We start from the raw sequence: 23,953 nt of genomic DNA, 5'->3' as shown, positions 1-23,953 counted from the left end.
CTCATTCCTCTCTCATTTCCATCTGTCCACCCTGGCCCCGAGTACCCTTTTCTCCACTTTTCTGAACTCACACCGGTCTTGTCCCTGTCTGCCTAGACTGCTAGGTCACTCTTTCTCACCCTTCAAGATTCATCTTTCCCCAGAATCCTCCAACAGAGCTAGCTCACCAGGACCAACAGCTCCAGGGGGGCTTCTAAGAATCACCTCCTTCTCACTTGCCTCCTTTGCCTGCAGAGGGTGGCCCTGGAGATACACAGCATGTCAGTAATGACATGTAGGTAAACATGAGGGTCCTCACAGGGGACATGGACTGCAGTGCCTCCAGGATTTCTGCTCCTGCCGGAGGCACAAAACTCCAAACACCTCAGTGCCCCAATCCCTAGTAGAACAAGAACAGCCCTGCCACCTGAATTTGGAAGCAGCATGTCGAAGTCTGACCTCCCTGGAATTTATCAGATATGCCTTCCTGATTGCTTTGCTTTTAGAGAATTTGGAGGTTCTTGGAAAAGATTTTCATGGCAATATGTCCCTCAAGTTACTCTGTGGTTTAGCAATTTCATTAAAGTGAAATGCCTCCATTAAATCCTCCTCACACTATTCAATAAACTAACGTTTACTGAGCATCAATAGGCCAGAGCCCAGTGCTGGAGACACGAGAAATAAATAAAGCATAACCCACTCAAGAAATTCAAATCAGTGACAGAGTACAATTCAAGAAGTACCATCCTGTACCTAGGTACACAGAAAATGGACGAGAAGGGTTCAATGAAATAAATAAATTGAAATAAATTGGATCCAAATACTGGATCTAATTGGAAAATACGATTTGACAGGTAGAATGTCATCATAACAAATACATCCCTGGAACATGCATTTCATAGAGTAAAAGTTACCCACTGTAAGTTGGCAAAACTAGGAACTAGGTTAAAAACAGCTTAATGGATGGAACTTGAAGAAGATTCTGTTTTATCACCAAGAAGTAACTGAGAGAGAAGAATGTTTTAGAAAAAAATGGGTTGAGAACACTGGGCCTTTGAGATAATATAGATACAGGGAGCTTCCTCTGAAGCCTTTTCAGGACTTGCTTAGTCCAGGGTCAAGTGTTGTAAGTGTCTATAAGAAATGTCTTCCCAAGTTCTAAGTAATGAAATTGAAACAGAACAATCTAATCACTGCTGCAGGAGGGTTGTTTCAAGTCCTTAGGAAAGAAAAAAAGCTTAAATCTTGTATCGTATTTCACGTTCCATTTTATCTCTACACCACCAGTAAAACTGATGCATCATTACTACCGAACTGTGTTTTCTCTTGGTTGTTTCTGTGTAATTGTTTGTCATTTAAATGAATGATTTATGAATGAGGTGCTGACTTCTGAGAAAATGCAGTGCAGATAAACTGAATGTTGATTTTCCACTACAATTTAAAGACACTGATTGGCCACCACTGCTGTTATTTTGTTTTATTTGTTTTGCTTTGTTGCAGAATTGTACAAATATCGAGTGCTTACAGATCTCCTGTGCAGTGGGGAGGCTAGAAGGAGGAGAAAGCGCCGTCCTAAAAGTCAGATCACGGTTATGGGCCAAGACCTTCCTCCAGGTAATAACACATACTTGCAAGGGAACCTCTCCTTAAGAGATTGGCAGGAAGTTTTCCAAAAAGGGATTTTTAAATGTTTTAATTTTTAAATTTAAAACATCCTGAATTTTTTCATTTAAAAATGTTAGACTTAATTTTAATTTTTAACTTAACATTTTTATTAAAATTTTAAACATATTTTAATGTTTTTAATTTTTAAAATTGTTAAGACACGTCTATGGAGATGTTCAGCTAAGATCAGCTGGTCATCTTTCCCATCAGGTGAAGACATTTTCTTTCCAGCTTTATTGAGACATTGTTGACATATAATGTATGGAAGTTTAAGGCTATAGCATGATGATTGGACACATGGATATGTTTTGGAATGGCCACTGCACTGAAGTTAGTTCACACCTCTATCCCCTCATGTAATTACCTTTGTGTGTGTGTGTGTGTGTGTGTGTGTGTAGGGAAGGTGATAACTTTAAAGATCTACTCTCTTAACAGCTCTCAAGAATCCAATATGGTATTTTTAATTATATATTAGATACCCAGAACTCACTCATCTTGTATATGGAAGTTTGTACCCTTTGACCAGCATCTCCCCAATCCCACCACCCCCGCCCCCCGGCCTCTGGCAACCAACAACCTGATCTACTCTATTCCTAAGTTCTGTTTCTTTAGATTCCACATGTTAAGTGATGTCATACAGTATTTGTCTTTTTCTGACTTATTTTACTTAGTGTAATGCCCTTCTCATCCATCTGTGTTATCACAAAAGGCAGGACTTCCTTCTTCTTTATGGCTGAGTAATAATCCTTCATCTTTTAGGTGAAGACGATGTAAATATCCCTAGTCTCTAAGACGTTTAGACACCAACTTAGCTTCAAATAAATCTATTTAGCTCACCACTTTCTACCCAGCACCCAGTACATAGTAGTTCTTTAGTAAATATTAGCAGAATGATGGTGAGTACAATGCATAGTGAAAGCTGTATGCCCAAAAGGGTCAAAATAGAAATCAATGAAGAAGGAAAAAGGGATATTCCCACAGCCTGGGCTCCGGCAAGGGCACATCTCAGTGATATTCCACATAAGTGTGATAAGTAAATTCTTGGCTGCCTCAGGGTATCTGTACTGTGGGATCTCACGCTGCCACAGATAATTCTGTGGACGGTGTGCATCTTAAAGTTTTAAGATTTTTTATACTAAACAAATTAATTTTTCCATTTGGGAAGAGCTGTTTATTTAAGTGGTATTATTTAAGTGATATGTTGTGATCTTGTTGTTTAGAAAGGATTTTAGAGGGGACAATAAACTAAATTAAAAACCCTACCAAATCTATGCATTCTTGCTCATATTTTAACTACTAAAAAATTCAGCTGGCTCACTGCACTGTAGAAAATCAAATGTTAAAATGCTTTTGAGTCTAACTAATAAATACAGAATTTAATAGCTCTGGATTTTCATGTTTTCTGGGATTCAAAATACTTCTGTAGTCTCACAAATCTTAGTTTTGTTTCTAAAATAAATACAGAGAAAGTTAAAGGTATTTTTGAAATGGTGGTTGTGAAGCTTTTTTTTCTTTAACCAAAAGTGGGGTTTCTTAATCTCAGCATACTATTTTAAATCAGATCATTCTTTATTATGGGGGACCTATCATTATAGGATTATAAAATGCTTTATAGGAAGTGCTTTATAAGATGTTTAGCAGTATCCCTGGCCCCCCACCCACTAGATGCAACCCACACCCCAGCAGGCACTATCAAAACTGTCTCCAGACATTGACAATGTCCTCTTGGGGGCAAAATAGCCCCCAGTTTTAAATGCCTGTACCAGAGATAAGTGCAGTACACAATTTATGTGATTTGGGTTTTTTTTAGTTAAACCATTATTTATTCATTCACTAAACAAATACCATGGAGTGCCAACTATGCACCAGGCACCTCTTCAAGTAACACTTCCTTTCCATCAATTTGCTTGTGGTTACTCTGCTTTCAAGTTGTTACTTCCTATCTCAGAGTTGAGGAGTTGAGGAGAGCAGTCTCACTGAATTCCCAAGCCCATACAGTCTTCAGTGATAACCATACATTCCTTTTATTACTTTGGGCATCACATCCTACTAAAATAAGGGAGAATAACTTTTTGGTGAAGAACTAAAATCATTATGACCCCACAGTCAAGGGAAATGTGATTACTGTATTTTCTTTAAAGATTATTAACTTCTTTGAGAGAGAGCAGAGAGAGGGGAAGAAGGAGAAAGAGAATCTCTAGCAGACTCCCTGCAGAGCACAGAGCCTGACGTGGGGCTTAATGACCCACGTCAGATCATGACCTGAGCCGAAACCAAAATGAGAAAGAGTGGCTCAAGTCACCAGCATTTATGCACCGCCATCGCCCACATTTCCACATGCCCAGTTTCTGCTTATTCCAGTCTTGAAATCTGAGTGCCAAAGAAGAGTGCCTTCCTTACTGCAATCTCTTTCCCTCACTCCCTCCCTGACTCTCCTGCTCTAAGAATATACTACATACTGGAGGTCTTTAATGGTTTTGTCATGCAATCCAGAAGGAGGTAAACATTTTCTGCCTTCCTAATCCAAACTAGAAAGTTTACAATTCTTGCATGACATGATTTGCTGCATTATGTTTGTTTCTGTCCACTTGGTGAACATGCAAACTGGTCAGAAACAGATTTTATTTAGATTAGTCCTAAATGATACCCTATCCTGTGATTGTTGCTGGAAACAATCCTTCACAGTGTAAGATTTTACCAGTAATTGCTTGGGTTTTGTCATCATATAAGGCTTTGTTTCTGGCAAATGTTGAGTACTTAAATATGGCCTATGTGGTCAAAAAGAATTCTTGAAAAGGAATTAAACAGTGGGAAGGTCGGAGTAGAAGGGCTCAAGATGTTACCAGCCACACCATGTATTTAACCAATTCAAAAGCCTCACTCTCCACTTGTTACCAGCTAAAGGATTTTTATTAGTACCAAGATCATAAGCAAATCATTATGCAAAAGTGCAGAATAGAAGCAGCTAGTGAGCTGCAAACCATGGTCAAAATCATGCAGCAGTGACAGAGGAGCAGGGCATTTTCTGAGGATTGGTAACTAGCTGGGGCTGGCTGAAGGTCCAAGATATTGTCAAGGGATATTAACGCCAGCTGCTTTCTCAAACCTAAATTGCCTGCAGTATGGCAGTGATTGCTATTACATGAGTAGATTGCTATATGGAAGAGGAGATTTCTTTTAAACCTAAGAAAAATGCAGTTGTTATGTGAAGACCCTGGCTGAAAGCATTCAACTTTGAAAGTGGAATCAATAATATGACTGTGCTCATAACTGTCGTTCATGAATTAAATACTTACCTGTGCCATGCCTTTGACCTGCCGTCACAAGACTAGCGTATCTTTGGGGCCGCCCCAGCTGACCGTAGCCTAACTGCTTACGTCCCCCGTTCTTTGGAGCACCAGAGCATCTAGAAAATGAAAAAATAAATGCATTTTCCTACTGAAGAGGATGAAAGAAACCTTGGTTTTGGAGAATAATTTAAAATAAAGAGTAGTTCCATCTATGAGATGTATTGTTTGCAGGCTCTTTGCCTACCACCTTAATTTGTTCCGGTCCCAGACTGTGTCAGTTTGCATCACTGAATCAAATAGTGGAGGGGCAGGTCAACAGCCCATATTCATGAACCACAGCCGCCATTTTATGTCACTACCTCTCTTACAACTTCTGGAATTTTCTAATATAGTTGATAGTGGAGGGAGTCCAATTCAACCATTGAAAGAACTAAACCTTCTATAAGGTGCTATCAAATGGATGTTATGTGGGGTGGAAGGTTCATTCACTGTCCATTTACATGATCAGTCGGCCAGGGTTGATGCTGTTCAAGGTGCTGTGGAAGATATAAACACTATATTCCATGGTTTATACCCTCCATTTCTATATAACCTTGTTCAGGAGAAAAGTAGTAGAGACAAATAATAAGTTAAACAAGATCAAAATTGCAAACAATGTAGGACAAATATAGTTTCTTCCTTATCTTTCTGAATCAGAATCCCTGACCCTGATGCCAGTTGTTTCTGAAGCTCAGCAAAACCCAAGGGGTTGTGAACCACTGGAAAGGATACTAAGGATTGGTGATAAAGTAAAACATAAGGGAAAATCAAACTGTGGCCAAGAGCAGAGGGGGTAAAGGAAGGAGGTGAATAGAAATCCCCTCAGAAATATGTTTCTCCATGGTCTACATTCTAGAGTTCAAATCCCACCTTTTACTCATTAATAAACTTTCATATTCATAAATGCAGAATCAGGCAGGACAAAACTTCCCATCTAGAATTGAGACAGAGACGGAGGTCTCTGCTGATTTGTTCCTCAAAATACAACTTCGAGAGCAAGACAGTTTTTTTCTATCAATTTTTTAAATTGAACCTGGAGACTAGTGAAAACTTGTTCATTGGAGTTTGGGGAGCATGGACATACCTGTGAGTATATAATTGTGATGTAGAATCTCATGACCAGAATTTAGTCATGTTCCTTCTGTGCCTACCAGCCAGGATAGTAGAGAAAATTGGTTTAAATCACCAAATACATGCCAGAGATTATGAGCAAAGTTTTTCCACATTTTAAAAAACATTTCAGGGGTGCCTGGGTGGCTCTGTGGGCTAAAGCCTCTGCCTTCGGCTCCGGTCGTGATCCCAGGGTCCTGGGATTGAGCCCCATCGGGCTCTCTGCTCAGCGGGGAGCCTGCTTCCTCCTCTCTCTATGCCTGCCTCTCTGCCTACTTGTGATCTCTGTCTGTCAAATAAATAAATAAAATCTTTTAAAAATAAAATTTAAGATAAATAAATAAAAAATAAAAAACACTTCAACTTTCAGTTAAAAATGGAAAAGCTAGGAGACAAGAAAACATCCAAAGAATAATAACCAAAAAATAATTTTTCCAAATGAATAAAATTACTTATCTTAGAATGTTAGGGTAGAAAGAAGGAAAAAGCCAAAGATACAGTGACTTGAAGTATTTAAACATTTTATGTACTCTGGCCCGTCCTTATCATCTAGAGTAAATGGGATTTATTGACGGGAGAAAAAAATTCAGTCACAGGAAAAAAAAACTTTGCAAAAAAAATGTAAACAAAATTATACAGTCCAACTTGATGGATTGGCCTCAGGAAACCAACATTGGATTATAAATGGTGAAGTACTGATGAATGTTTAATAAACTGCTCTGTGGGAGGGAGGAAAGCTCCAGTGTGTAGCATTTGCTGATTCCCATGGTGTAAATATTCCCACCATGCCCGATTTTAAACTGCCAGCATGACGTCACCAAATCTGGAGTTGGGAAGAGAGGCACTAGCACACCATCATATAGTATTTCCCCTTCCAGGTACAACAGACTATGAAAAGCATAGGTACTAGTAAAATACAACAAAACATTTAATAAATACTGGGTTTTGAGTGTGTATTGCCTTTTTAAAAATATAATTTTCTGAAAGCTACATATATAGAAGTTTAATAATGGCTCTGTTTGACAATTGATACTCAAAATTCCTGAAATTTTAAGTCTGCTCTTAAGAGCCATTATGAACCAGTTACAGCCCAAGACTAGATAGCTCTAATCACTGTCTTAAGTTAAATGGTGGGGAACCACAGAAATTTATGTTCTCAAAACGGCCTTCCTTGACTGAGTCTTAAATATTTTCCTTTGACTTTAATCAACAGTTTATATAAGAACCAATTAAACAAAAGATTTATTTGCTGCAAAGTTTTATCAAAAATTCTATGGCTTTAAGTCAGTGGTTCTTAACCAAGGGGATTTTGCTCCATGGGGGACACTGACAATAATTAGAGACATTTTGGTTGTCACAACTGGGGTGGAGTTGTGGGTAGAGGTATGGGGTAGAGGTGGGGTAGAGCTGACATCTAGTGGGTACAGACTAGAGATACTACTACACATCCTACAATGCTCAGGACAGTCCCCCATCCAACCCCAAAATCCTAACAGTGCTGAGACTAAGCCTTCTCTGGGTCTTCTGTACAAGATGAAATGTGATAAATTTCTTTATAATTTAGTATCAGTCTCTCTCCTAAAATATTTCCCTTTATCAAATGCTAAGAATTTTATAACCCATTCTATCTCCCCTTCGTTCTTCACTAGCAGCAACTATATTAATCCTTGTGCTTGCCCCTTTCTAGGACTCTTTCTGTTTTTATTCTAATGTTCATTGTACCAAGTCTTTTGTTAATAAGACAAATTCTTTTTAGAACTGAGAAGAGGATGAATAACTGGATGGGCAGTTGGATGGACAGTGGGATGGATGCCTCAAAGGGTACTTGGATGTATGATAGATGATTGGATAGGGAAAATTTTTTTAAAAGAGAGAAAAGAAGAAAGAAGGAAAATTACATTTTGCTTTGAAATGGAAAACACTGAAAACCACTGTATGGTTTCCTATAACTTTTTTAAATGTTCCTTCCTGTGTAATTTTAAAAATATTTGCATGGAATACATTGAAATAAATATTTCTAATTTCAGAGAAAAAATGATCCCTATTCTCTTGCATCCCTGGTGTCCTTCAAAGTTAAGAAGATGCCTTATAAAGATCAACCAGCAAAGCTCCCAGAGGGAAGCATAGCAGTGAGTATCTGAAAAATATAGAGGCACAATAATTTCATTAAATACTTATTTTTTAAATCACCATTCATCTTGTGCTATGCTATTGACTTGAGGAAAGTTACCTTCTCTGGATCACTATTTTCTTATCTACATCTGGAAATGACTTAGTATTGTTTGATCAAATTTTTAAACTGATAGTTATATTTATTTATTTAATTTACTTATTAATTTCTACTCAAAAAAATCACAGGACAGGACCAATACTACTTTTTTTTTTTTTTTAAGGATATAAGGTTCTCGTTTATTCGGTTATTTTTCAAATGTATAAGCAGTTTGTAGAAGACACTGACAAGAAACAGTAAAGACTGAAATCCATCATGGTCTATGCGACATTCCAACACATGTGGCCCTTGCAGCCAACTTCCCCAGGAAACGGTCCCCGGTTGCGTTTTAATTCAATCGGGTACTGGTTTCAGCGGGCTCCCAGTGGAGGTCTCTCGGCCAGAAGTGGCTAGACCAGGGATGTGGAGGGGATCACATTAGATCTATCAGGAGGAAACCTCACACAGGAGTCTTAAGATTGGCAGCCGTCCTGGTGACTTAGGTGGCTGTCCCGTGCCCAAGAGAGACAACTTTATGTAAGAACAGGAATAAAGAGAGGGTATCAAGTTTCTAGGTCTTATTTCCATTCCGGCCAGGGTACTAACTTACAGCCAAAAAACAGATACTTTCCTCCCCGTAGAGCAGCCACGAGCGGCTAGAGGATTACAGCCTGAGCAACTGACATGCAAGTGTTCCAATAAGACCATACTCCTTGAAAAGCCCCTGAAATGAGACTAAAGGAAAAGGAAAGAGAAAGTACTCACCAATTTTGCACTGAAGCTCAGAGTCCAAATGTAAGGACTCACAGCCCCACGTTGGGACACCATATGATGAGGTTCTAGAACCTAGGTGAGGTTCGGTGGGCTGAGGTCAGGAGCCGATGACCAAGAAAGAATTCTTGAGACATCTTTGGTGCGAAATGATGGTTTATTAAAGCACGGGGACAGGACCCGTGGGCAGGAAGAGCTGCTGCCCCAATACTACTTTTTAAGCAAGCGATTTTATTTGGAAGAAGTCCAGATAGCAATGATTATAATGCAATTGTCCTGATTGTTTAATTTTAAAGACAGCATGAGAAGTGAGGTGGGATTGGGGATGGGGGGAATCTCCTCCTTAGGGACAACCGGATGACCCCAGTCATCTTTCCTTTCCATGCAAAGAACTAGAATTTTCAGCTGGAAAAAAAAAAAAGAGTACACTATGTGCTTCATTTGAATGAAATGTTATTTTTAAATTGGGGCTATTAAACTTTACTGATGGGGGTCTCTATCACAATACAACTGCTGTCATCCTCAGCAGATGGCAGGGCCACAGAGAAGGAATGCAGACACAGGGGACAGAGGATGAGCAGGCACAGTCACCCAAACCCTGAGTTTACAATAAAGATGATCACAGCCAGAGTTCTGGGAAAAATAGTAAGATTTAAATCTTCACCTCTGGGTCCTTCCCTGGATACAACCCCGACTTGAACCCTGGTTACTCGCAGTGCAATTTGAAGATAACAGCCTCTGCATCACCTAGGAAATCATCAGAAATTCAGAAACAAGCCTCACTCCAGACCTGCTGAGTCAGGACCTGCATTTTATCACAGGCATCAGGTCCACAGTTCAGTCTGAGAAGCACTGCTTGGTGTGGTATATAAGTTGATACTGTCATGACATCTTATCAGCCTAGGTCTTAAAATGTAGTTATAAAATTTAACCTTTCTAGCCTAATCTACTTCTAGCAATTTAAATTAGATGAATCCTTTGATTAGTGATTTTCAACCCTGAGTATCCAAAGCATCATCACCCACGCAACTTTAAATACATATATGCTAAGACCTCACCGCAACTATCCGGATTGAGGATGTCTATCGGGTAAAACCCTGGCACTGTGCTTTATAAACACTGAGAGGCTAGGACTTCTAGTACTATGTTGAATAGCAGTGGTGATAGTGGACAGCCCCGCCATGTTCCTGACCTTAGAGGAAAAGCTCTTAGTTTTTCCCCATTGAGAATGATATTTGCTGTGGGTTTTTCATAGATGGCTTTGATGATATTGAGGTATGTACCCTCTATCCCTACATTTTGAAGAGTTCTGATCAAGAAAGGATGCTGTACTTTGTCAAATGCTTTTCCAGCATCATTGAGAGTATAATATGCAAATAAATAAATAAAATAAAAGTACTGAGAGGAGCGCCTGGGTGGCTCAGTTGGTTAAGCGTCAGACCCTTGATGTCAGCTCAGGTCTTGACCTCAGGGTTGTGAGTTCAAGCCCTGTGTTGGGCTTCACCCCAGGTGTGGAACTTACTTAAGAAATTAAAAATTAAGGGGCGCCTGGGTGGCTCAGTGGGTTAAAGCCTCTGCCTTCAGAGGCAGAGGCAGAGCCTCAGATCATGATCTCAGGGTCCTGGGATTGAGCCCCGCATCCGGCTCTCTGCTCAGCAGGGAGGCTGCTTCCTCCCCCTCTCTCTGCCTGTCTCTCTGCCTACCTGTGATCTCTGTCTGTCAAATAAATAAAATCTTTTTTAAAAAAATTAAAAATTAAATAAAATCACTAGGACTCTCTAGTACGGGGCCAGGCAACACAGAGCAAGACACACATTTCAAACGTGTTTCAGAAACAAACTGAGGGTTGCTAGAGGGAAGAGGGGCAGGGGATGAGATAAGTGGGTGATGGGCATGAAGGAGGCCACTTGATGGAATGAGCACTAGGTGTTATAATCAACTAATGAGTCGCTAAACTCTACCTCTGAAACTAAGAATATACTATACGGGTAAATTAAGAACATTTTTAAAAATCAAATTTGAAAAATAAAAAACAACAAAAATGGGATTATATTACTAAACACACACACACACACACACACACATTCTCTTGGGCTTCATCCTGGCTCTACCCACTCTGATTAGGAAATCTTCAGGGAATCACTGTACCTCCCTCAGGCTATTACATTCACCGGAAAGCATTGTTGAGAAGGTTAGTAAAATGATGTCTCTGAAGCCCTGCATTATACCTGGAACAAGGTACTCCTCAAGTCTCAGTAATAGTAACCCTCCCAAAATGTCTCACCCTCCCTGGTTAAGTCAAAGAAGCCCAGCCTGGAAATGTATAAATATTTTCATAAATTTTGGTGGCATCTTAAAGTAAGCACGGCCACATCTTTCTTCATTTATCTCAACTTTCTTTCCCTCACAAGATGTCTGCTGTAGTTTGGATTTACGTTCAACCTAGAAGACAGAGGCTTTGGGTTTTAATATAGAATGTTCATCCAAAGAGGTTCAAAGGCTTGTCTCTCTCAGGGAGATAAATCTGGGTCCCTTTGTTTTCTCAGAGCATGTGTTCCATACCAGAAACATATGTTACAGCCAATCCCGTCAACAGTGTTGGGTCTTTCTGTACTGGCCACAGGTGACAGCCTGCTGCTCTCAACTCCTCTCAAAAAGATCCACAAAATCATCTGATACATATTCTTCCCCCATCCCCACCACCCTTGTCACTGTATTTTTTAAAAGCCCTATTATCTGAGGTGGATGATTTACCACATCATTTATGGTAAGGTTATTGGAAAAACATTTAGGAATGAAGGTGCTGTCGGGTCTCCCAATACCTGACAGAGTGAAGATCTGGCTGGTGGATAGTTTGCTCTGTGCTGCAGGGAAATGATTTTCCTGTGGCTTGGTTTGAGAGGACTGTGCTCTGAGCTGGCTGATTTTTTTTTTTTTTTTTTTTTTAAAGTGAGTTCTTCTCAAAGGTCATTTTTATCTGGAAAAGAATGCAGCAAAAGGGAATGGCTTTCAGGTGCTCTATCAGTTGGACTAGGTTGAACCATAACAGCTCCTATCCATATTCTGCCAATGGGGAGACCTTCTCAGATACTTCTTTTGTAAGGAGACTTGTTTTCCTACGCCCTTGCATGGGATAATTAGTTTGTATTCCTTTGTCAACATGGTCATGATTCAACCATTTCTGGAGCCCCATGTGAGCTTCACACATTGAAGGAAAGAGCGCCCCCTATCACTGCCTGCCCCATGTCTGTGTTTGTAAAGAACTCTTGAAACATGACCCTTGCTGTGTTCAGAGATAAGGGAAAGGTGGTCTGATGCAAAGGGCTATGATTGAATGCTCAATCATTACAGCGCAGCAGTAAAAACAGGATTCAGTTACTTGAACACTTTCTTTGCTTAGCAACAAACATTGGCATTTATATGTTGTCCCACTAAAGCTAAATTCCATAATTGACACCTAGGAGGGAATATTATTGTCTAGTATAACTCCAACAGTAGTTATTAGAAGAGTACATGAGAATCCTTATTGAAAACCTCATACAAAAACTGTGAATCCATTTCATTTGTTAGCACAACTTCAGAACCTTAAAATGGAATTACTATATTAAACAACTGTTTGGAGTTCAAACTGCTTATCTCACAGGGGTTATTTAAATGTTGTTAAAATTTGCATCCAGCTGGTCCACCTTATGATACTATTTTGTTCTAAATGGCACTGTAGGTAGGGTATCTTGGTATATTCATTTAAAACATTCCTGTGACCCCTATGAAGTATGTTTACACAAGATTTTGTCAGATGTCAACATTAATTACAGTTGCAAATACAAGGGAGCTTTCTCTTCCTACCTTAGTATTTTGTCAAAATATACAAAAACATATCATAAATGTCAATGATAAAATGTAGGCATATTAAAAATTTATTTATAGTCTTTCAACCATAATGAAGAACAACAAGATTTATGACATGATGAAAGTAAGATTAAATGTTCCCTACTTAGCATCACTTTAAGAAAATCTGAACCACTTAAAATTTATGAATCTCACTTCCTAAAGTTGCAGATAATTATAAGTGAATTGTTAAAATTCTATGCCATTTCTTTAAATAGCTATAGGTTCTTGATACATGAAAATAAACTGGAACAGTTTATTGATTAGTTGGCACACACTTGAGTTTTTCTCCCTAAATTTTAAGTACTTACTTCAGTTAGTCAACCTTACCCTTCTTTCTTAAAACAGTGGATATATGTAATCGCTTGCCCATATTCTCAAGGAAACTTTAGTTCTCAGTATACCCTTCCTTCTGCCTTGGGACCACCTTCTTAAGGAATGACTCTTATAAAGAGGGACTTAGGTAAATGGGCGAATACAACATTGTGTGAGATTATACAAAATGTTCTAGAGCTGTGCGGTCCAGTGTGGTGGCAATCAGCCACATGAGGTTAGTGAGTACCTGACAGGTGGCCATGGTGAGCATGAACTAGTAGTTTTACTTTAACTCATTTAAATGTAAACCTAAAAACTGTTGCTGTGTAAGGTGTTTGTCCATTAAATGCAGCTGTGTTTTTTTCTGTGAGACTACATTTCCCTTTAACCACTGAAAATCTAGTTTGTTGTTATGTGCTGCACATATAAAATACATATAAAAATTTTGGAGACTTCATTTTAAAAATGGGCAGAGTTTAAAATGTTTAGGGGATATTTTGGTATCAATTACATATTGAAATAATAGTTTTGATATTTAGGGCTAAATAAATTATTAAAATTAACCTCTCCTCTTTTTTAGCATGGCTACTGAAAATTCTTAAAATTACACATGTGGGTTACATTATATTTCTATTGGCTCGCACTGATCTAGAGCAGGGTTACAGAATGTTTCAACTTAGAGCTGATGATCATATCTACAGAGCTTCAGAGAACATGGGGTATTTAATAAATCTTATTTAAAATGAATGAAAAATTATTACACTAAATCAGTGTTTTGTCATAAGAAACTGAAAATTAAGACCTATTTTTCTCCCTATTAGTTATCCAGTGGGTACCTAAGTTTCTTGTGGGCTTATCGAAATGAGCTGCAAGACAAACATAAATACTAATAAAGTTTTAGCATTTTCCAACATTTTATTTCTTGGCAACCATTCCCAAAACCATTCTGTAATTTCCACAGCTCTAATACAAATTTAAATAAACTTTGGCCCTATAAAAGTGATCCAGTGTCTTTCCCTAGTAATCTCGCCTTTATAGTTTAAGTTTCTAGTTTATTCAGAGCATTGACTTTCGGGAAAAGTTGGGCTTTATCTGTTTCCACCCATAAAGGAAATGCCCCATTGGCATTTATACACATGAATAAGTCATATGACTCCCTGATCAATGTGTCCTCAGAAAGACCTGCCTTTCCAAGACACATATGACTCCTCCAATGATGCGTCACCCTTGATTCTTTATCCATCTCTTTCCAGCAACAACCAATTAGCTCCCCTGCACTGGAAATCCGGAGAAATGCTCTGGGGCACTGTTGTTGATTTTCTGTATTTCCACTGTCCTCAACGTAGTGACTTCTGGACTATGTAGTGCAAAGCCTAGATAAGTTTAGGAAAACACCAGGGGCCAAGGAAGGTCTTTGCAGCTGCTTGCATTTTAGATTGAGAAGTTTGGCCTGCTTAAGTGCCAAGTGGATGTCCTAAAGGCAGCAGGCAAGAAAAGCAGAATGCAGGCGCAGGGGGAAAGTTTTCCAGTTTGCTTTCTTTTAAAACTCTTTGTCCTTTCCTCCTGGTTAATTACATATGATGACTTACAGGAAATGTACATGACATGTGTAATCTTAACTTGTAAAATACTCAAGAGAAAGGGAATAACATGGTATTTTTTAAGTGAACATAATGTTACTGGGAGCAGACTGATGACCATTTGGGTGATGAGATTTTCAGAATTTTGGAACTGAAAAGACAGGAGGGATCATCTACTCTCAAATGTTTTTAAGACACTGCTGTCAGGAACTTTGGAAGTAACTGTAAACAAAAAGCCAATAGATTTTGTAATTATACCTATAAAGCTGTTTTCTGCTTCGGGAGACCCTAATAAGCATATCCTGTTCAATTAAATATTTTACTTACATTTTTCCATCATTGCTGGGAAAAAAAAAAAAAAAAGCCTTCACATACCATTATTAACTCTTTGTAAGTGACCTTCCCTACTTGTTTCTACAAAATGACCAGTTTTTTAGATAATAACATCAAAACCTATACTAGCCAAGAGGCAAAGGAACCCAGCAAAGTCACTGGTAGCTCTATTACTTTTTATTAACCTAACAAATTGAACAGAACAGTATGTGGCCCTCTGGCCTTTCTTTCTCCATAAAACTGGGATGGCTTCCTATGCTTAACATGACACCATGAGAGGCAAATTAAGGTAAATCAGGAATATGGTTCCTTGTGTAAATTACCTATTGATAAATTTTGGGATCTCTAGTACATGTACCAAATATAGCCAGAAACTATGTTGTTTCCTCGGTGCACTTAGAGGTATACTCAGGGGGAAGAAACAGTTGGAAGAAACAGTTATAAGAAACTTCAGAATTGGGGCACCTGGGCGGCTCAGCTGGTTAAAACTGCCTTCCGCCCAGGTCATGATCCCAGGATTCTCAGTGGGGAGTCTGCTGCTTCCCCTGCCTGCTGCTCTGCCTGCATGCATACACATTCTCTCTCTGTCAAATAAATAAATAAAATCTTAAAAAAAAAAAAAAAGCAAAGAAAAGAAACCTCAGAATTTTCCATGGCTCCATATTTCCTCTCTCCTGGCTCACTGTAACTGGCTGGTAAGTACATGATCACTACTATCCCTTGTGGTTCTAAAATTCTGAAATTCTCATTACTGAAACTGTAAGAGTCTGCTTCCAGCAATATTAGGATCATTTTGAAAGACCACTTCATGTCCTTTCTCTGAGCACCTTACGATGAGGATTGAGCACTGCTTTCATAGGTGGTACTAGATGTAATTCACCAAGGGAAAGGAATATAAAGAAAGGTGATTCAGAAGTCCTCAGTCTCTGTCTTGCTCATGCAGCCATGTACACGTAAAGGATCAGTGTGGAATACGTTACGTGGCTACAGAATCCAGGGGCATCATGACTGCTTTGAGTTCTTGTGGTGCATTGCTTCATGTACCAGGTGTCCTGTCTTTAGACCGCAGCAAGAGGGGTGAGGCTCATCGCAGCATGGTCTTGGAATGCTGCATTTCCCGCTGATGTGTTGGATGAAATAGGGACTGCTCAGCAACGGGAGTTAGCATGCAAAGTAGGCAGGGATAAGGTGAGCAGATTAAGGCCAGCCTCTTTCTCACTGAGAACAGGGATTCAAGTCCCTGGCACCATTGTGCATGTGGAATGACTAGCAGTCTCTCTACTCCTGATGCCTTTGTTTAGTCTGGACGTAATTTAGTGAGAATTTAGTGAATTAAGTCATCAGGATGTCCGCCGCATAGAGGAAATGGACCAAGATGAAGGAGCGATGAAAAGCCAGACAAGCCGAGAAGCACAGAGGCAGGATGCTCCAATTTAAGAAGCAGAGGAAAGAGCTGAGCATGGTCAGGACCCCATGCTTGGGTGTAGGCTACGAAAACACCCATATGTGTCCTGCCAGGACTCATCCCAGACCCATCGACCTTGGCCATGCCTCTACTATCTCCTGATTGGTAGGTTAGAGAACTGTGGCCTAGAGCTCCTGAGCAGGTGTCGGGACCCAACCCATGATCCTTCCAACCAGCACACTTAAAGTAAGGAGAACTTAGACTAGTTTAACTGAACAGTGCTTACTTCTCTTTAAAAACAGATAGGCTTGCCTTGGTGAAGGATATTTTAGATCCAAGAATATTTTTACTTCTCTCTTCTTTGGCAGAGGGTGTTAGCATCATGGCTAGGCCTCTTCTTGGTTTTGTCTGGGCGTCTACAACTTCTTTTGCTGACTGGCTATCCAAAGGCACGTGGGCAGGGGAGCTGCTCTGCCCATGTGGGGAGGGAGAGGTGATGCATGCAGGTCTGCTGAAAGGTTCTCCTTTTCCTCCAAATTCCCTAGCAACTTCCCTAGTGGGAAGTAAAATGAGTTCTACTGGCAACTGAAACCTGGACTTAGGATTGAAGTCAGCCCCAATGCATCTGGACAATTAGCATTCACTTTGCTCACTGAGCCTGTCTGGGACTCATTTATCTCATGTGGAAAATGGGGGGTTAGATTAGGTGATTTCTAATCTTTTTTTCATATTCATCAGTCTGATGGATCCAATTCAACTCACCTCTCAATGAGGTTAGCTCAGTTCTTTGGAGAAATGTGTGTGGACAGACTTGGCCTTGTGGAGGGTCTATGTTTAGTCATTACTGCCATAAGAGGTCCATCCCAATTTAAGGTCATTCCTTTCCACCTCATTGGTTCTAAGTCTTGGTCTACCTCAATTCCATGTCAGGGTTTCTGGGCTTATCTAAGCCAAACACACACCAGGTGTCTGTAATTAGATCTTCCATTCAACCTGGGGGACCTGAGAATGTGCTGGTTTTTAAGATTCTATGTTTGAGTGCTTTAGACATTCAGATCTCCCCTGAGATGATTTCAACTATTACATGGAACTTTTCAGAACGACCCCCCCCCAGTATTATAGTGGTAATTACTGCCTTATTTCCCCCAAGAGTTTGAGCTCATTTGCTTTATTTTCCATTTCAGATTAAGACATCCATTATTTGGGCAACTCCAAATGTTTCCTTCTCAATCCCATTATGGGTAATAATACTAGCAATACTTCTTGGATTATTGGTTCTGGCCATCTTAACCTTAGCTTTATGGAAGGTAAGTTTATTTCTTTTATTTTTCTTGTTGATTAGAGAAGCCACTGAGAGGATTTACAAGGATACACCTAGAGATTTAGAAAGACAATGCCAGAGTAATGATTTGGGAATTTTTAACAGACCAAAAGGCATAACAGGAAAATTGCATCATATTTGTTTTGGCAAACTTACTATGCGTGTATAGCTGACATGTAAGAAGACCAAGAGTGTTTAATGCCGCTTTTATCTTGAGTTTTCTTGTAAATAAATACGGAGAGAGTTAAGACTTTCTTAGCTGAGACCTGTGATCCTCTTTCCAGTATGCTTGGATCAAGATCTCAAGCTTTTTTACTGACATGGTCCTATCAGCAATCCTCTGAGATGTTTCTCTATAAGCACTATGCAGATGCGATTAATATAGTAATTAACTGATACTTGCACTATCAGGCCAAATAGATTGTGCATGTTATATTCTGGAACTTGTTTTTTTTGTCTCTTGCCAATTAGTCCAACTCCATTAGGACGATTTAATGTACTCTTTCATGTGTTTTACTGAAGTTTCTTGTAAAAATCTACAAAATGCATTAATTTCTGGCCCAAAACCAATATGACTACCCAGTTTCACAGAGCTTTCCATTCCAAAATAAGAACAGTGTCACAATTACATAACTATAAGAGTAATTAATCTGGTCACATCTGAGTTAACTACTTTCGTTGTGGTTCCCCAAAATCATAGTGTATTTTAATTTTAAAACAGTTACGTGGCTTACTTAGTAAACTGAGAAAACCTTGCCATGTGAGTGAAATATGGCTTTCTTGATCATTATTGTAAGCTGTTTTGTGCCATCCTGAGCCTACAGAGTCTACAGCATAGATTGCCTTTAGAAAGAAACTCTTATATTATTCTTTTATTTCCACTATCTTTGTTTCCATAAATGATACTATGACATACGGCAATTGACAGAATATGGTACTAGTCCTGAAAAAAAAAACGACTCAATAGTTCTCAATGAAACCCAGTGAATTTGGCTTCAGTGTAAGAAACAGTAAGAACTGATGTTCCAGGTTTCTAAACCAAATACTAATAGAAATCTGGGAGGATGAAGATTCTAGAATCACTTCTTCCTCAAGCTGATGGTTGATCTTTGGAAAGTCACTAAGATGTTCAGAGATTAAAAGAAATGATCAATCTACTTTTCCTCTGTATGCTATGTGTTCCACAAGTACAGAGAGATAGGCAAACGTTTCCTCTCTTTCTAAAATTCCATTCCAAGGTAGCTACAGTATACTTCAGCAGTTAGTGCTTCTGCAGGCTCCAGAAAGCATCCAGAAAAGCAGACAGGAAGTCTTTGGGCCTTGCAGCTATAATATCAGGAAAAAAACGCCAGGTCCACAAGTGGATTATACAAAACAGGGACATAACCCCACTACCATAACGTGATAGGAGGAACGACCCAAACACTCTGCCCTACTCAATGAATTCTTCTCTGCAAGTAAAGAATACTCTGCTTTCCCCTCCTCATTTGGAGAATCAGACAGATAATATCCAGAGTTCTGATTTCCTTAGAAAACACAGAAAGTGAAAATCCTTAGAATAAGGAGTTCAGCCCGTTCCCAGAGCAATTTGATTTTATAGCTCTCTTTTCTCTGGTTTATAGTGTGGATTCTTTGACAGAGCAAGACCCCCCCAAGATGATATGAATGACAGGGAGCAATTGACAGATGAGAAAGCAGCGGAGGCATGAAAAGGAAAAACCCAAACTCAAAGCACGCGAACACTGGTCCTGTTCAAGGAAAAGAAGGAACACAAGGGTTCAATAAAAATTTCCCTGTACCTGCCAGTGACCTAGGAAATGGAAGCACCCCAGAAATGTCACCTCCTCTATGCTGCACTTTGGAGAAGCTGCCACAGAGCCCAGAGACCCTTCTGGGCGATGCAACGTCTGTCCTCAACACTGTGGAAACCATTAGCAATCATGGAAGTTGTCTTTTGCTTTAGTTGTTCTGTCTTTGGCAGATGTCTGAAATGGGCATGGGAACTGAAGTTGCTTTCCAGGTAAATCCAACTCAAGCCACAGAGATGAACTATCTGAATCACAATTGACTTCGGAAGGTGAACTAGGACCGAACCTTCCAACACTACTGCATCCAACAGAACATTTGACACCTCCCTATGGAAAAGATATGTTTCTAATGAAGTTATGGCTCAGGGAGACAAGCATATGTTGTTGGTACTGTGAAAGTACTTTTGAAACGACAAAGATGATCTTGTAACTGAGGATAACAATTTATTTATTTATTTTCCATGTCTGTAGGCGGATAGTCTGGTCATCTAGAAAATTTGGACATTAGAATTTGGTTAGCTGGTTTTCAAAATCACTCACTAAATTCCCTTCTAAGATAACCATCTTGTGCAAATAAATAAATAGAGCTTCTTCAGGATTTAGACAGTGTTAAAGAAACGCAGACAGTTTTACTTAAGACTACATCACCTGCTAACTGAAATCACTTTTATTCACAATTTCCAGGAACTCACGTCTGCTTCATTTAGCTTTGCAAATGTTGTATTTATAGTTCCTTTTATAGAAACAAAAATCCTATTGACTTAATTAGCAATACATAAATTTCAAGGTATTCCTGAACCTGTCTAGTAATTAAAAGTAATGGTAAAATTTCTAGAGTCCATTAATAAAAAAGCAATTTTACAATATGGGTAAGCATTATTCTTAATATCTATAAGAAGCAATACCAATATTTAGCTTGGGATTAAATACCTATTTTTCCACTATACCTCAAATTTATATACACAGGGAGGACATGTGAAGCTTACATGGGAAAGAAATATAAAGTTATGCAGATGTGAGATGAACCCAGAAAAGGAATTCCTAAGAATTTTATCTACCATTGCCTATTCTAACTTTACTACTCATTTCTACTGCTAATCTTTATAGTACATACCTTTGGAAACTAATCTTTATTTAGGCTATTCTCCCACCATCTAAAATTTAACCATCACAAAAAGTTGATGTTTAAAACTCTTGTAAATAATCCATAACCGTGCATCATGTCATCATTTTTTAAGTAAACTTGACCAGCCAAATTCATGTAACCTGCTCAATTTTGTATCCTTTTTATGATAATGAAAAATTACTATGAAGAAATGCTGAACAAATTTTATATTTATGTGCAATATTTTATAGACCTATGTATCTAAAGCATGTTTACACTGGCATTAGTTATTTTTAAATTAATATCCTGAATATTACATATAATAGAGTAAGCAGACCAAAATCCTTCAGTTTACAATGCAGTTGGAAAATTTGTATTCCCAATGTCAACAATCACACTTTATTTGAAACATGAGCCAAACTCACAGACACTAAATTTTCTGTCATGCCTTAACCTGGAGGCAAGCCATTTGGCTACAGCTGCAGAGCTTCACTGGAAACCAAATGCAAGGCACATGGAAGAATACTCTGATGCAGTTCATATTTTTCCCACTTGTGAATTAAACCCTGTCATGGTAGCGGTTTCAAGTGTGTGAGGACTGAAGTCTGGCTCCCGGCGTGTATGGCTGACTGTGGGTGAGAACCACAGGTGCCTTAGAGAGTTTGAGGGTCCCACACTAGCCTCTGGGGGTCTTCCATGTTAATCCTCTAGGTAGAATTGGTTTTACAGGGAGCTGGCTGTCTGTTTATAATTGGAAGAGTGCCCAATAGGTTTCTCTGCCCCCGAGAAATGCCCTAACTCTTGTCATCATGCCTGACTTTGGGCATTAGCTCCTCAGGATTTGGGGTCATAAAATGTCCCTGGGAAAACATACCCATTGCCTTTTAAGCTAACATATGTGAAGAAACTCAGAACTCCTAGGGCTACATAAGTGTAGGACCCTATGGACCGGGTTGCATCGACAGCTGGAGGAAAGTAGAGATGCTAGAACAAGACTGGGACCCAGAAGGAGCAAGGTCCTGGTCCTCTCAAGAGGGATGGGCACTGCTACCTACAGGCACTTGACAGAGGATCATCAGGCACACAGTGGTCCCCTCTGCCACCTCAGATGTGAAAGCAAAAGGAGGAAGGGGGACACCTGAGATCAGGTGAACTCACCAGTCATCAGTTCCTGAGCATCCGTTCCACGTGAGGAACACTCTACCAATGCACTGAGAGTATTTCCTTCCCATATTGCATTGCCAATCACTTTCATAATTCATGTTGTACCATGCCTCTGTTAGAGTCTATGTGTATTTTAGATATCCCTGCTGAAATCCTTGCATCTGGTTTGAAGGTGTGGAAAAAATGGGCAAATCAAGTTTCATACTCTTGGAGATTTTTATACAATAAACAACAGGAACTAGTTGCCACTTAAACCTCACTCTTTCAACTCAAATCCTTTCTTTTTCTTCTCTTATTTAAATACATGTGTAGATATCTGTGAAGATTGTCACATAACCTATTTACCTTGTCACTAATAAAATGGAAAAAATAAAGACACGATTATGTACTTGTGGTTTGTTTTGCACACAATGTAAAGCTTTCCCACAATGGCAGAGATCAAAAGTTTCTGTCTTTATGCTTTGATTTTCTATTATTATAAAAACATTTAACGGAAGAAATTCGAAAGAGAGAAAATACAACATTTCTTTGGGATGAGGAGAATGTTCTAAACTTAGATTGTGGTGGTGCTTGCATACTCTATGAACACAGCAAGAAAATATTGAATTGTAGACTTTAAATGGGTGAGTTTTATAATATGTGGATCAAATCTCAATAAGGATATTTTTAAAAATTAAGTTACTTCAAATACCTCCACCCTTATACAACTGATTGTTTTTCTCTACACTGCCTTTCAAATTTTGTCCATATAAAAATCTTACCTCTTTTTGAAGCTTTCCAGTGTCTTCAGCCAACTTGAAGGCCCCTCCTGCCCTCCAATGGCATTTTGTGAATAACTACACTTTTCCATTTGTTTGCATGACTATCTTTCAGCTGGACTAACCCTTAATGAGAGCAGGAAATATACCTTTTTACCTTGTGTCTACAGCACTTAGCACCAATATCTGCTATATAATCAGTGCTCTAAAACATTTCTAGAATAAATGAATGAATATAACTATGTCCACAGTAATCATGGGGAACATGAACTTTTGTAATCTGCTTTCATTACAAAGTCCCAGGGTCTTTGTAATGAATTTTTATATCCTCCTATTGAATAGTGTCCATGCAATGTTACTATAATAGTGACCCAAAGTTTTATTCAGTTAGTGGACCATCTCCCAATGTTTAACCATCTCCCCTCCCATCAGGAATACTTGTTCACAGATTCCCATATTAAGAATAACATTAAATTGAATATTTCCATAGATGAGGTTTCTTTTGGTTACTTCAGTGAATGAACTTAACATGTCTTTGCTTGGTCAAAGCATATAAAGATTTTTTAGTTCTTAAAAACATTGTTTCTGGGGCGCCTGGGTGGCTCAGTGGGTTAAGCCGCTGCCTTCGGCTCAGGTCATGATCTCAGAGTCCTGGGATCGAGTCCCGCATCGGGCTCTCTGCTCAGCAGGGAGCCTGCTTCCTCCTCTCTCTCTCTGCCTGCTTGTGATTTCTCTCTGTCAAATAAATAAATAAAATCTTTAAAAAAAAAAAAAAAACATTGTTTCTTCTGAACACTAGATCAATTTGCATTAACCTAAATATACTATTTCCTTCCTAATTCTGTCGTTAAGATATTTTGGTAATTGCTTTCAAGCAATATTTCAATTTGTATTTCATTAGAACTCATTTATTTGTTGTACACATTTAATTTTGAGTTCTGATATTTATCAATAATTCAATATAGAGCAATTTACTGGTTATACCCTATGAGATATTTAAATACCTGTCACTTCTGAGGCACCTGAGTGGCTCAGTTGGTGAAGCGTCTGCCTTCAGCTCAGGTCATGATCTTGGGGTCCTGGGATCAGGGCCTGCTTTGGGCTCCCTGCTCAGCGGGTGGGTCTGCTTCTGTCCCCACCCCACCCCCTGACTCCTGTTTGTGCACACTCGCTCTCTCTCAAATAAGTAAATAAAATCTTTTAAATAAATAAA

General features: G+C 39.1%; 1 protein-coding gene across 1 annotated transcript in view; it reads left to right on the top strand.

The window, feature by feature from the left end:
- The window catches only part of ITGA8 (integrin subunit alpha 8), a 177,616-nt gene extending 155,260 nt beyond the window's left edge, over positions 1–22,356 (top strand). The window contains exons 27-30 of the mRNA XM_004757564.3: positions 1,480–1,593; positions 8,111–8,212; positions 17,769–17,891; positions 19,528–22,356. Of these exons, the coding sequence (XP_004757621.1) occupies positions 1,480–1,593; positions 8,111–8,212; positions 17,769–17,891; positions 19,528–19,614 (426 nt within the window). The 3' untranslated portion in view covers positions 19,615–22,356. The remainder of the gene's footprint in view (positions 1–1,479; positions 1,594–8,110; positions 8,213–17,768; positions 17,892–19,527) is intronic.
- The last annotated feature ends 1,597 nt before the right edge of the window (positions 22,357–23,953 follow it).

The sequence above is a fragment of the Mustela putorius genome, unplaced genomic scaffold (assembly GCF_011764305.1).
Source record: "Mustela putorius furo isolate JIRA1106 unplaced genomic scaffold, ASM1176430v1.1 tig00003913_pilon_pilon_pilon, whole genome shotgun sequence".
NCBI classification, from domain to species: domain Eukaryota; kingdom Metazoa; phylum Chordata; class Mammalia; order Carnivora; family Mustelidae; genus Mustela; species Mustela putorius.
The sequence above is the reverse complement of the archived record's forward strand: the minus strand, read 5'-3'. Positions and strand labels throughout refer to the sequence as shown.